Here is an 11,971-nt window from a genome sequence, read left to right as displayed (position 1 = left end):
TGAACCTTTTCTATTGTGAAGCAACTGTCCATCCATCCATCCACTCGCTTCCGCTTATCCTTTTCAGGGTCGCGGGGGGCGCTGGAGCCTATCCCAGCTGTCATAGGGCGAAAGGCGGGGTACACCCTGGACAGGTCGCCAGTCTGTCGCAGGGCTAACACATAGGGACAGACAACCATTCACACTCACATTCACACCTAGTGACAATTTGGATTAATCAATTAACCTATCCCCACAAGCTGCATGTCTTTGGACGGTGGGAGGAAGCCGGAGTACCCGGAGAGAACCCACGCAAACACGGGGAGAACATGCAAACTCCACACAGAAAGACCCCGGCCTGATGTTGGAATTGAACTCAGGTTGCTGTGCGGCAACAGTGCTAACCACCGTGCCACCGTGCTGCCCTTGTGAAGCAGTTGCTTGTGAAGCAACTGTCTTTTTTAAAACACGCTGAAGCAGTACTTGTGTGCCTGCATGTGGCCACTGAAACATGCAATTAAATCAGCTTTTTATGAAGAAAATTTTACATGCATGCACTCAGTACATTCTGGCACGGTTGGAAGGTGTTTTGTTGACTTAAAGACATGAATAAAGAAATCATTAATGACTTTATTTACATATTACGTCTACATACTGCTACTCCTTTTAGTTGGGTTTGTAAACTCTCATTTACAAACCTTTCCTTCTCTCCTGCTTTCCTCTTTCTTTGTCTTTGCACAGCAGTTTCCACCAGCACCCTGCTGGTCAACAGCACCATTGGTAGTCGTTCATTCTTGATGATCCACATATTTGATTTGAAGATTTTACATCGGATCCCCTTCCTGACCTACTTATCCATGGTTGGTAAAGCACTAGGAGTACACTGGCATGTGGCCCACCTGTGGCTGATTTTTTATTTACATTTTATTACTCACATATAATATAAATGCAACACCATATAAAGATTAAGAAAACGCCTCTCTCTAACACATCACCCACTTGCCTTTCTTTTCTTTAGTGGACACGCTGCTACAACAGATACCAAATATGCCTCAAGAGGCAACATTATCACACATGTGAATGACAGAAGCACTGTTGTTGTGTAATGAAAGAAAAATCTTATGACTTTGATACAGTCAAACAACAGAGCATGAAAATGGGTAGACACTTGTATTTTTGAAAATGTTTGCCTCCTCGTCTTATCCGTTTGTTTGTGCAAATTCTCAGAGTCATGATGTCAGCAGCATTTTAGCCACATCCATGCTCTCAGCAGCGGAGTAACCTTCTTTATGTATAGTTCGTAACAAGATCTGTTGTTTGAAAAGGGAAAGTTGACTCAGTCCAAGTCTACTCTGACAGAAAAGCCAGAAGTTAGGCAGTCATGGGGGAGTGTCACGAATCTGTACTGGTCGTCTGCATGTCGCTTGAACCCATGGAGATGCTCTGTTTGTCATTCAGTCTCTTTACGACGCTTGCAGCGGTAGACTGGAGCACCTTCCGCGAAAGCCTCATTCTGCCATCTGTTGGGTCCCGTCCAAAATACTTGACCTGTTAGCAGAACACAGTTTAGATACAAGCATCCCAGACTGAAATACGCAATGCCTTGTCTGCAGTAACCGAGACGCACCTGTATCTCCTGTCCCACCTCTAAGCCCAAAGCACTCGGATGTTTGATCTAAAAGGAAAATAAAGGAAGTGACTTAAGTAGAAATCTTACCATCAGACTCAAAAGGAAAACCATTTTACGCAGACAAATTCACAAACCCGTTTGTGGTCCAGCTGGGAGTTGTGCAGCAGGACAGGAGTCATGTTGGGATAAAGTTTCACCATCACGCCAATGTCCCTAAAGCAGAGGAGCAGAAGAACAGATGAATGTATGAAGGCTGCAATACTTTATTTATACATAAATCAGTTTCCAAGTGTGGAGAAATAACTGTAAACAAACACTGTTGGTAAATAACGCATTGTTTTAGTTTACCTTATTTCTGTGATGGTGGCAGTGTAGATAGCACCAAACTCCAGCTGCTGTTCTTGCTGCAAAACAAAGAAATAGACCCATTTTCACCTACATACATTATGAATATGTGTAATATGTGTAAGCAGTTGTTCTTAATGTTTTGATTTGTTTATGCAGGTCATGTTTGCATTGTGATATAAAACAGCAATTGAGTTTATATATGTGCATAAAAGGGTGCAAAGAAACTATTAGAATATATAAATATAGATATATATATTTTATGTTTTATTAGAGCATGCTGAGAGCTTTCCTGTTTTTTTAAGTGTACTGATCAGGATTATTTCTCTTATTTCTTTGTTTAAATGCCATCTAGCTTAAGCTTTATACTATATTCCTCTTTTTTTAATCTGTTTCGGGTTCTCTGTAGAGCAAATTTTAACACAAATTTTGAAAGGCTCTGAATAAAGACAGACTGCTATTATAAAGGTAATTACAAGTGGGGGAGACTCACATCATCTTTGCAGATCTCGCTGATGAAGTGTTGGGCTTCGTTCATGGCTCCTGGTGTTGGAGCGAACACGGAAAAAGTCTCTTCGTCTACCTGACTTATCGTCACACCTAAAGGCAAAGAAGAAAACGTGGTGACGTTTTTATATTCTGCACAACAGTTTCTATTATGAAAAAACAAATCTGTGTGCTGCTGGATTAGCATCACGTCACCATCACATTCCAAGTTGCCTTTTTCAGACTTTATTACTTATACATTACCTGTTTGAGCTTGAAGCCTGCGGAGGTTGTAGCCTCCAGGGCCAACAAAGCGAGCTCGCCTTGAGACAGGTACCCGGACATTTTCTGAAGACAGAAAACATCACATATTGGAACAGATGACAGTAAAAACTGTCTATTAAATATTGCATCTTTCTATATATATAATATTCAGACATAACCTACCTACAACAGGTCCATTCTCTTTCCTGCTCTCTCTGGGTTTTGCTATGCATTTGTTCATAATGCCCAAGATCTCCCTCTTTGCCACTGAAACACAACAACAGGCAAATGCTGAAAAACAGCCATGCAAATAAAATTTTAATAAAGAGTATATTTCTCAGTTTTGGGGCTACCTGTGGCCTGTTGGATTGCCTCCATGACCACCTTCAGTGGCAACCCAGGAATCTTCACATCAGCCTGGAGGTAAAATAAAGAAAATTTAGTTAATACATTTCATCTGTATCAGAAAGGCCATTTATGTTTCACCACGCAGTCGTTTAAGCAGAACAACACTTTCACTAAGAAGAATCCTGCTTAACTTGCCATTACAGAGACAAGTTAGTGTTGTCTTATAATAAAAAGAGAATAAAATAAAGCTCTAACACTATACTGGTCTCTTCTTTAATATTTTACACATTGAGTACAGTTTATATTAAAACATTTCTATGAAAAAGTGATGTCCCTTCAGCTAGCTTTATTAAATTTTACTTCTAAAACATCTTTCTTAGACACTTATTACAAGTTACTCAATGCAGTACCTGTAAAGCAGTGATACCCTTGTTTGTTCCTGCCAATTTGAAGTCCATATCTCCCAGGTAATCCTCTATTCCCTGTTTACGAAACAGTTAAGAGCTCATATTCAACACCTGTCATACCCAGGAACAACTGCAATAACATTTTGAGCATTCAACTATAATCTTTCTTCCACTTGTTAGTGATAATAACTGATCACAAACTGGACTTACCAGAATGTCTGTTAATAGTCTGTAGTTTTCTATCTCAGCAGGTTTTTCTGGGTTAGCCTTGGAGATGAGACCAATGGCTACACCTGCCACAGCAGAAGAGATGGGCACACCTGGCAACACAGATTTAGATATATTAGTTAATCATTATTATATGACATATTATCTGACTAGCATCGTATCCAGACACATGCAAAATTCAGGTCACTTTGAAAAAAAAAAGCTGATGTTTGCTGTCTGCACGTCTAAGGTCCAGAGAGCAATTTACAACTGGATTTTTCCTGGATTAACTAAAAAGTCAGAACAGTACCTGCATCCATAAGAGCGAGGCTGCCCCCACACGCTGAAGCCATAGAGGAGGATCCTGAGAGGACATGCAGAGATGGAAATATGTTGAAAAATAAGAGCAATGGACACATTCGTATTTGTGACTTTTTATATTACGACTTATAAAATTGCTTCCCCGCACTCACCATTTGACTCTAACACCTCAGCAGTGACCCTGATGGTGAAAGGGAAGTCTTTAGGAATGACTGGTCTCAGAGCCTTCTCGGCCAGAGCTCCTGCAAAAACACGAACAATGCACAAAAGATTCTTGATGGAAATGAGGGATTATTAGACTGAATACAAACAGAGGATGAAAAAAGTCAAACAAACCATGTCCAAGCTCTCGCCTGTTGAGGCCTCCCATCTTTCCAGTCTCATTGGTTGCATATGGGGGGAACTAAAAGAAAGGAAAGTTGACTTTACAGCTCTATTTGAAAACTAAAACAATTATATTTAATATCTGATAAACTATGTGACTTAAAAAATGATTTTACTTACTTCATAATGAAGCATAAAGTTTTTGTCTTTGATGCCACTGCAAAAAGAAATGCATGCATCACAGGAGTGCAGATGTTGGTAGACGCTGGCAGTATCTCCACAATTAATAACTAGCTTTTGAAATACATTCCTTGAAACTTCCTGAACAATGATCCTTTTCAATACTACATTAACATACTGCATATCTGTATATATAAAGTATATGAGGTGATACCGTTTTTTTAATCCATGATAAACAGTATCAGCATGAGCAACAAATATCCAGTTATGGTCATGCTCCCGTCTGAGCATCCATGTAAGGAAATTCCAAAAAGTTGATTCTGTTTATCTGGATGTAGCGTTTTCAGCGGGACAAATGTTTAGTCACTCATCAAAGTGACTTCTTCAGTCTCAGGATCTAAGGGGAAACCTGCAGGGGTCTGCAAGTGACTGAAGAAGTCACTTGGATGAGTAACGAAATTTTCTCTCCCGCTGAAAACGCTACTTCCAGATGAACAGAATCAACTTTTTGGGATATGTGTTCGGGTTGTTTTACCTTAAAGCTGTAGTGATAATATCGGTTTTGATGCTGGACTCCAGGGAATCAAATGTGACACTGCACAGCACCTACAGGGAGCAGAGGAGGACTTTGTTACAGGTAACATCCAAGTTTTTCCAGTTTAGAGGATTTTTTAAACACAGAATGGTACACTGGTAACACAGACTCATAGACGATACTTTATTTAAACTGATCATGCTTAAGTGTGTACCAAACAGGCCTACTCTGAGCCAGGAAAAAATCCTGTGTAACAGTCATTAAAGCGACATATCTCGACTACAGTTTCAGCGTTCCTGCTGTTGTATTCAAACCTGTCATACTTTTGCTTTCAAAACTGAAGAAACAGCCACAAACATCTTCAATCCCTTCAAAAAAAACCCAACTTATTTACCAAATGAACTATGACTTTTGTTGGCTCTTTGTGCTTTAGCATACCTGTGTTTGTCCTCTTTGAAACAGAGCCGAGCCATGCAGCGGTTTAAATAGATCTACATCACATGAAATGTTTCTTAAACCAGTCAGCTCTCTTCCATCACACCTAAAAACACAAAATGGGAAACACAATGTTTCCATTTTTCCACACCCAGATGATGTGACATTATAATATCCACCCACAACACAGAGTGCTTACCTCCTGTACTCAATGAGCACTAGATTACGGAAGATTTCCTTGCTCAAAGTGTTAAAGGATTCAATGACTTCAAAAGGCTCGGCCTGAGGGAATTTTTCTATGAATCGACGACATCAATTGACAGGGGTTAAAGATGGAAATACAGCAACACTGGAAACTCAACTGTAAATTCTTTCCATGCACCATAACTTTGAAGGCGTAATACCTTTAAGTTCCTCTTCAGTTTCCAGCCGAACTTTGTTGATTGCTTCATCTCTCGAAATCTAAAAAGATTATGATGAGATTATTACAGTTATTTAGGTAAACTTCCCTAATACATAAACTGAAGCAGAAAGCTGAATAAAGATGATAGATTTTACCTTGTCATGAGTATAATCGGTAAAAACAGCGTAGATCCTCTCAGAAGCTAATCTGCAACAGGAAAAGGAAAAGCAAGTCATTTCTGAGAGCTAGAACAATATAAATCCTATTTTTGTCCTATTTTTGGCCAAACCATTAAATGAAATCATTACCCTTGCCTCAAGATTATTTTGTTTTCTCGTTTATCAAAACATTTCAAAATACACTGCTTAATTCCCAGCATCCTTTGCCTTCATCTTCCTCAGTCTCAGGCTGTGTTCTTACCTCCGAACATGTTCCACCATGTCAGCCGGGGGTGAAAACATCTTGACCGGGGTGCGCTTAGTCACCTTCTGCTCTCGTGCCAGCTGCTGGATGGCATGTATGATTTGCTGGGTGTGTTTCACTCCCACCTTCACAGCATGGCAGAAGTCCTGCTGCAGCACGTTTTCAGCTGATGCCTCAATCATCACTGGCAGACACAGAGAAACATGAGTATGTGATGCTGTCTAAGACAGGCACAAGAAGCAGGAGTCAGGAAAATGTAGGATTCTCAGAAACTGAATTATTACAGAAAGCCAGACATCCAGGCCACAAAAAGATTTAAAAAAAGTCCAAGGTAACCTTTAGCAGAAATTGTCAAATTTAAAACACAAAATGCTATTATGAATAAATCCCCATAAAGGAGAAGCAATAAAAGACAATTTACATAAAGGTAAGTCTATAAATACAGGAAGTCAATACTTCTGCAGGCACTATCTCCTCAGCAAAGTGATTCCAAACACTTGATCAAGTGTTTGAATTCTAAACTTAGCAGCTTAACTACATGCCGCTATAAACACTAGATATTCTGCTGCTTATCACATACCAATTATTAACTTACCCACTTGACTGCTGGGAGCTCCAGCCACTATCAGGTTAAGACTGCTAGAAGCCATCTCTGCCCTCGTGGGGTTGACCAGCAACTCTCCATTTACCATACCCACACGCACAGCACCTGCACACACAATAACATAAGTAGCTCCAAGGTGGAGATAAACAATAATAACAATAATGTCCCAGGAACTGAAAGTGAAGTGAAAACCACCATTTCAGATCAATAAAACAATATTTCTCACCCACTGGTCCATGCCAGGGGATGTCAGACAGGGCCAGGGCAGCAGAAGCTTTAATGGAAGAATATAATGTTTTACTCGAGGATATAAAACAAACAAACAAAAAAAATCTGATTTGTGAAGAAATCTCCGTAGCTGAGATTTACCTCACCTGCATTAATAGCCAGCACATCTGGATCATTGGCGCCATCGACTGCTAGCAGGTTACAGAGGATCTTTAGGAGTGAACATACATTAAAACAGAATGGGAGGATTATCACCTTTGTGCAAGAAAACAAAAATGTGGCAACATAATCACCACATGACAGTGAAAATTCTTTAAAATTTAACTTACCTGAGTGTCATAGAAATAACCAGGAGGGAAAAGAGGTCTAATCGACCGATCTGAGCAAAACGAACGGGAAAGTTAGTCAGGTCACTCCAATTAAACAGGAAACCAAACCTCCACGACAATGTTATACACTCAGTAAGGACAGCGCTTATCTTATTAACTCACCAATAAGTCTGCTGGTGAGGATCTCATTGTCGGTGGTGCCCAGCTCTCGCCGCAGGTAGTTCGTGGGAATCCGACCAGCAGCTGCAGCTTTCTGTCTGTAGTCCACCTGTCAGTTGAAAAGGATATTAAATCAAAAGAACCCCACCAGATGTTTCCTTACATCGGGGATTCATAAAGTCAAATCCACTTAGAACACGGCTGTAACAAACATGGAGTCGTACCACAAGCGGCATGAACTGAGACGGAGAAGGTTTGGTTTTGCTCACAGCGGTCACCATCACAGAGGTGTCTCCGAGCTATGGGAAAAGGAAAAAGTGGTCACCATTTAAACCTGAAGAACAACATTTTTAAAAAAAATCACAGGTCATCTTTGCTCTGTTTTAATAAGCAGCCACAGAGGTGAATTACAAGTTGAACATATGAACACGAACAATACAAGCCTCAGTATAGGTTCTGCTGTGCTGTGCTGACACGTCCTGGGTAAAACGGACATGGGACATAAAGCCAAACTAATAGACCGGCTGCTACCAGTTGAAAGGATTTTTTTCTTGGTGGGATTCCTGTGCATAAGTGACGATTCTCTGCATGCTGATGGCCCATGGTTTACTATTCTGCAATAAAGATCTTTTGCCAACAAAGTTATGCCTGGTGTTTAATGAATTACCACAACAGAAGGAGGATTAGTAGTAAACAGAATCAGAAATAGAAACAATACACAAAGAAGCAAAAAGAAAGGGCGAAGACAAATCAAAGAAGACTTTTTTGTACCTGTACTACAGCAGCTCCATCAGCAAATCTGGCAAACCTCCCTGAAGAGATTTCAAGTTTCCTACAAAAACAGCAAGAACACAACACGTGAAACTGCCAGTGACCCTGCACCGCTCGCTTTATTTCACAGTTCATGGAAGAGAATGGAAACTGGGAAAGACCACTCACTTCTCTCCGAGGTCCACTCCCACTCTACATGCGTTAGTATGGCGGCTGTAAACACTCTGGTGACATAACCGGACATGAAGGCGGGCGAACGAGCGCCCCAGCCGGAGCAAATACTTCATATTTAACCAGTAAACAACAAAAATATCCGCGCTCAGTTTGTCTTTACAGTTGGGATGTGAGCGAGGAGGCTACCATGACAGTTCGTCACATGTGCGGAATTACGTAAGAAGCTGTCTCTTCTGATTGGACAGAGCGAGGAGAGTGTGTCACATCCACGGAGTTTCCTGCCATCCAGTAAACAACAGTTCCGCTTGATCTACTTTACATTTATCTATTTAAATAAATAAACAAACAGGTGTATTCAAATTGGCTTTTAGTAATCAATAAGGTTTTCATTTTACATATTTTACTTGATTCTCTATAATCTTAAAAAAGCTCAAAAGTATGGCATATTTTTCGATTGTTTGACGTATGTAATATATTTTTGTATTTATTTTCCTATAATCTCCTTGATGTCTAGTTACTTAAAAAATATCAGTGAGTTTAGAAAGCAATATAAGAAAAAAAGAGGAGTAAAACTTGCTAGAGGAAAGAGGAAATACAAAAGATGACACGATCATTCACTTAAGACCTCCATGAAATCTGATTGTAATGGTTTGATATATTTGACCCACTTATTCCACAAATTAAAAAAAAACACATTTTCTTAAGACCGAGTAAAAAGTTTAAGGGGAAAACAGTATTAAGTTTGCTTTAAAAAAAAAAAACTCTTTCTTCACATTCCCAGAATATATGTCAGTGACTGATTTCTTAAAATCTAGATTGCATCTAACATTTGCTATATGCAAAATGTCTTAAGCAAACAAATAATCGTGATGTCTAAGATGCCCGTGGAAATTATCATGCTGTAAATGACAATTTGTGCATTTCTGTGGGAATTTGCATAGATCAGCCAGTTCTCATCTTATGAAAGACTACCCTCAGTTTTCTATTTTTATTTATATCTTTTCATTCTTCTTCTTATTCTTATTCTTATTCTTATTCTTATTCTTATTCTTATTCTTATTCGTAGTAGTAGTAGTATTAGTATTATTATTATTTACAATTTTTCAAGGCGATATTTATGTTTTTGCTGCGTCACTAAAATGCAATTTTAAATTCTCACCACTAGGTGTCAGGATTAAAAAGCTCATATAAGGCATATAGTTCTACCACAACGGTCAGACACTCTCCTTTTTCTCCATGGACGTCACTGTTGAAGTATAGATTGTTTGTTTGTTTGTTTGTTTGTTTGTTTGTTTGTTTGTTTGTTTGTTTGTTTGTTTGTTTGTTTGTTTGTTTGTTTGTTTGTTTGTTTGTTTGTTTGTTTGTTTGTTTGTTTAAAAAGTTCTGCTGATATTTTCGTTTGCTCGACTTCCAGCCACTTTCATTAAAGTGGTGAGATTATTTCAACCCTATATAACAGCATATAAGGAAAAAAATGCTTGTGTTGCTATCTCATCCATATTCAGAAAGTTGCCTTTGTTCAGGAAGAGTAACGTTTTTGTATCAACTGTTATGATTTATCTTGAAACCTAGTATTAAACATTGCATGGACCCTGTCCAGTCAATCAGTGAACTTGCCTCCACATGAGACGATCAGTCCTGAAGTTTGTTTACAGCCTTCCAGTCAGTCAGTGAGCCAGCTCACTAACACTGAGCCTGGTGCAGTTGTTATGGCAACAGATGAAGTGTTAACAGCATCTCCAGGCATTACTTTCACGCATACACGCACGCGCACACACAGAAGCTAATTGCAGGGCTGAGCAGCAGGATTTCACACGGGCACACACACTGAAACACATAAGCTCTCATTCCCATTATTACTAAGGTTTCTACCAGTTTTATCTTGTTTCCGTGGCTCCAGGACACACTGAGATCTCATTTATACCACGCAGAGCCACAAACTATTACTGTGTAATGGACCACTCAGTGTTTTCCACAGGACTACATGGATCATATAAATAACTCAGTGGAAGATAATGTGTTGTTTGCCTTGAAGAGAAAATGTAAATGTCTAGAGACAAATACAAAAGTTTGATATATGTTAACGGACAGGCTGTATCAATCAGTCATTAAGTCATCTGGTCATCTAACAGAGACTCCTGTGGCCTTGATTTGATGATTTGAACTAACTGCATAATAATTAGAATTACCCAATTTCCTTCGGGGTCAACCTTCAGGATCAAAAATTTTTTATTGAATTGAATTGAATCCATTTGACTAATCAATGGTTACTCAAACAGGGAAGATTTAGGGGAAGTAAAGGGGAAGTAAAAGTATAATATCAGTTCCATCTTTCAAGAAAATTGGGACACCACTTTAAGCCATAGTGTCTGGTCTTCATGTAGGATGATCGTGCAATTGATAAAAGTGCAAAAAGGTTTTTTGTTTATGTGTCTGGAGTGTGTTTGTCTCTCGATCACTTCAGGACACAAGAGGCTTACGTGGTTTAGTGATTTTCATGCTGTGTTGGATCAGGAGGGGGCAACAGAACAGCCTGCATTAACTCTGCACTGATTTTCTGTCACACACACATGAACACACAAATGCAGAATCAACAGGAGCTTTAGCGGGGGTGAGAAACGAGGCTTTTCTGGCTCCTTGGCGATCAGTTTGAGTCAGAGTGACTGATGCCCTCAGGGGTCGGTGCATTGGTGGTTCTTGGTGTCCAGGGCTGGGCGCTCAGGTATGTACCAGCTCACTCCCGGTGGCTACTTGGCGGGGCCTGGCGCCTGTTGCTCGGTCAGGCCTCCTCCGGGGTGCGGGGGGCCCTCAGGCCTCCGGCCTCTGGGCCTGCGGCTCGGTTCACTCTGGCACAGCTGGCTGACTGCAGAGCCGGCGGGCACGCCGGTGCAGCCCCCTCTAGCTTCTGCTCGGTGGCTACTGGGTGACGCCTCGTCTGGGGATCCTCAGCCCTTCCCATGAGGGTGGCACGGATGCCCCTCCGGTGGTCCTCCTTGGGCTCTCGCACTCTGGGGCCTCTGGATGTCTGGGGCCTGGATCTCCTCCATGCCTGCTTCATGCTCTGGGGGACAGGGCTATGGCTCTCTACATCCTCTTGCAGACCATTACATGTGGAAACCATTCGAATACAAGCGCACTGATCCACACAGGTGTGCACACGCGTGTTCACTGTTCGTAGACTTAAATTACACCTTTCTTGGCTGCTACTTCAAAGCACATTGTGCGCTGTCTGTCCTGCGTGCTGCACAACAACATTGAATATTTAGTATTTACTGCTGTTTACACTTAGCTAGATTAATGCGATGATGTTGTGTTTAGTATGTTGCTTTGTTTTTTTTTTTGCTTGTTTTCTATTCTTTTTCTCTCAACAGGTGATCCAGGAGATTTTTTTTCCCCTTCTCCCCCACCCCCCCCCTTCT

At 40.5% G+C, this 11,971-nt stretch overlaps 1 protein-coding gene across 1 annotated transcript; it reads right to left on the bottom strand.

Annotated features, from left to right (window-relative positions):
- Positions 1-870: 870 nt before the first annotated feature.
- On the bottom strand, positions 871-8,765 carry pnpt1 (polyribonucleotide nucleotidyltransferase 1). Its single transcript, XM_004570077.4, has 28 exons — positions 8,547-8,765; positions 8,379-8,439; positions 7,832-7,906; positions 7,611-7,716; positions 7,449-7,498; positions 7,266-7,329; positions 7,118-7,165; positions 6,883-6,996; positions 6,285-6,471; positions 6,020-6,071; positions 5,866-5,923; positions 5,661-5,757; positions 5,465-5,567; positions 5,027-5,097; positions 4,492-4,528; positions 4,324-4,390; positions 4,140-4,229; positions 3,977-4,030; positions 3,670-3,779; positions 3,463-3,534; positions 3,058-3,121; positions 2,888-2,971; positions 2,705-2,788; positions 2,448-2,554; positions 1,958-2,013; positions 1,744-1,822; positions 1,607-1,654; positions 871-1,527 (listed from the first exon to the last, which is right to left on the bottom strand). The coding sequence occupies exons 1-28, from the start codon at positions 8,663-8,665 to the stop codon at positions 1,372-1,374; spliced, it is 2,313 nt and encodes a 770-aa protein (XP_004570134.2). The 5' UTR covers positions 8,666-8,765; the 3' UTR covers positions 871-1,371.
- Between the last annotated feature and the right edge of the window lie 3,206 nt (positions 8,766-11,971).

Source organism: Maylandia zebra, linkage group LG13 (genome assembly GCF_041146795.1).
Source record: "Maylandia zebra isolate NMK-2024a linkage group LG13, Mzebra_GT3a, whole genome shotgun sequence".
In the NCBI taxonomy this organism is placed as follows: domain Eukaryota; kingdom Metazoa; phylum Chordata; class Actinopteri; order Cichliformes; family Cichlidae; genus Maylandia; species Maylandia zebra.
The sequence above is the reverse complement of the archived record's forward strand: the minus strand, read 5'-3'. Positions and strand labels throughout refer to the sequence as shown.

Excerpts from the sequence above, each read along its gene's own strand:
- pnpt1 (XM_004570077.4), bottom strand. The coding sequence starts at position 8,665 with ATGAAGTATTTGCTCCGGCTGGGGCGCTCGTTCGCCCGCCTTCATGTC. Across the intron at positions 8,440-8,546 it reads GGAGTGGACCTCGGAGAGAA|GAAACTTGAAATCTCTTCAG; the intron begins GTGAGTGGTCTT and ends CTGTTTTTGTAG. Across the intron at positions 1,655-1,743 it reads CCCAGCTGGACCACAAACGG|ATCAAACATCCGAGTGCTTT; the intron begins GTTTGTGAATTT and ends TTTTCCTTTTAG.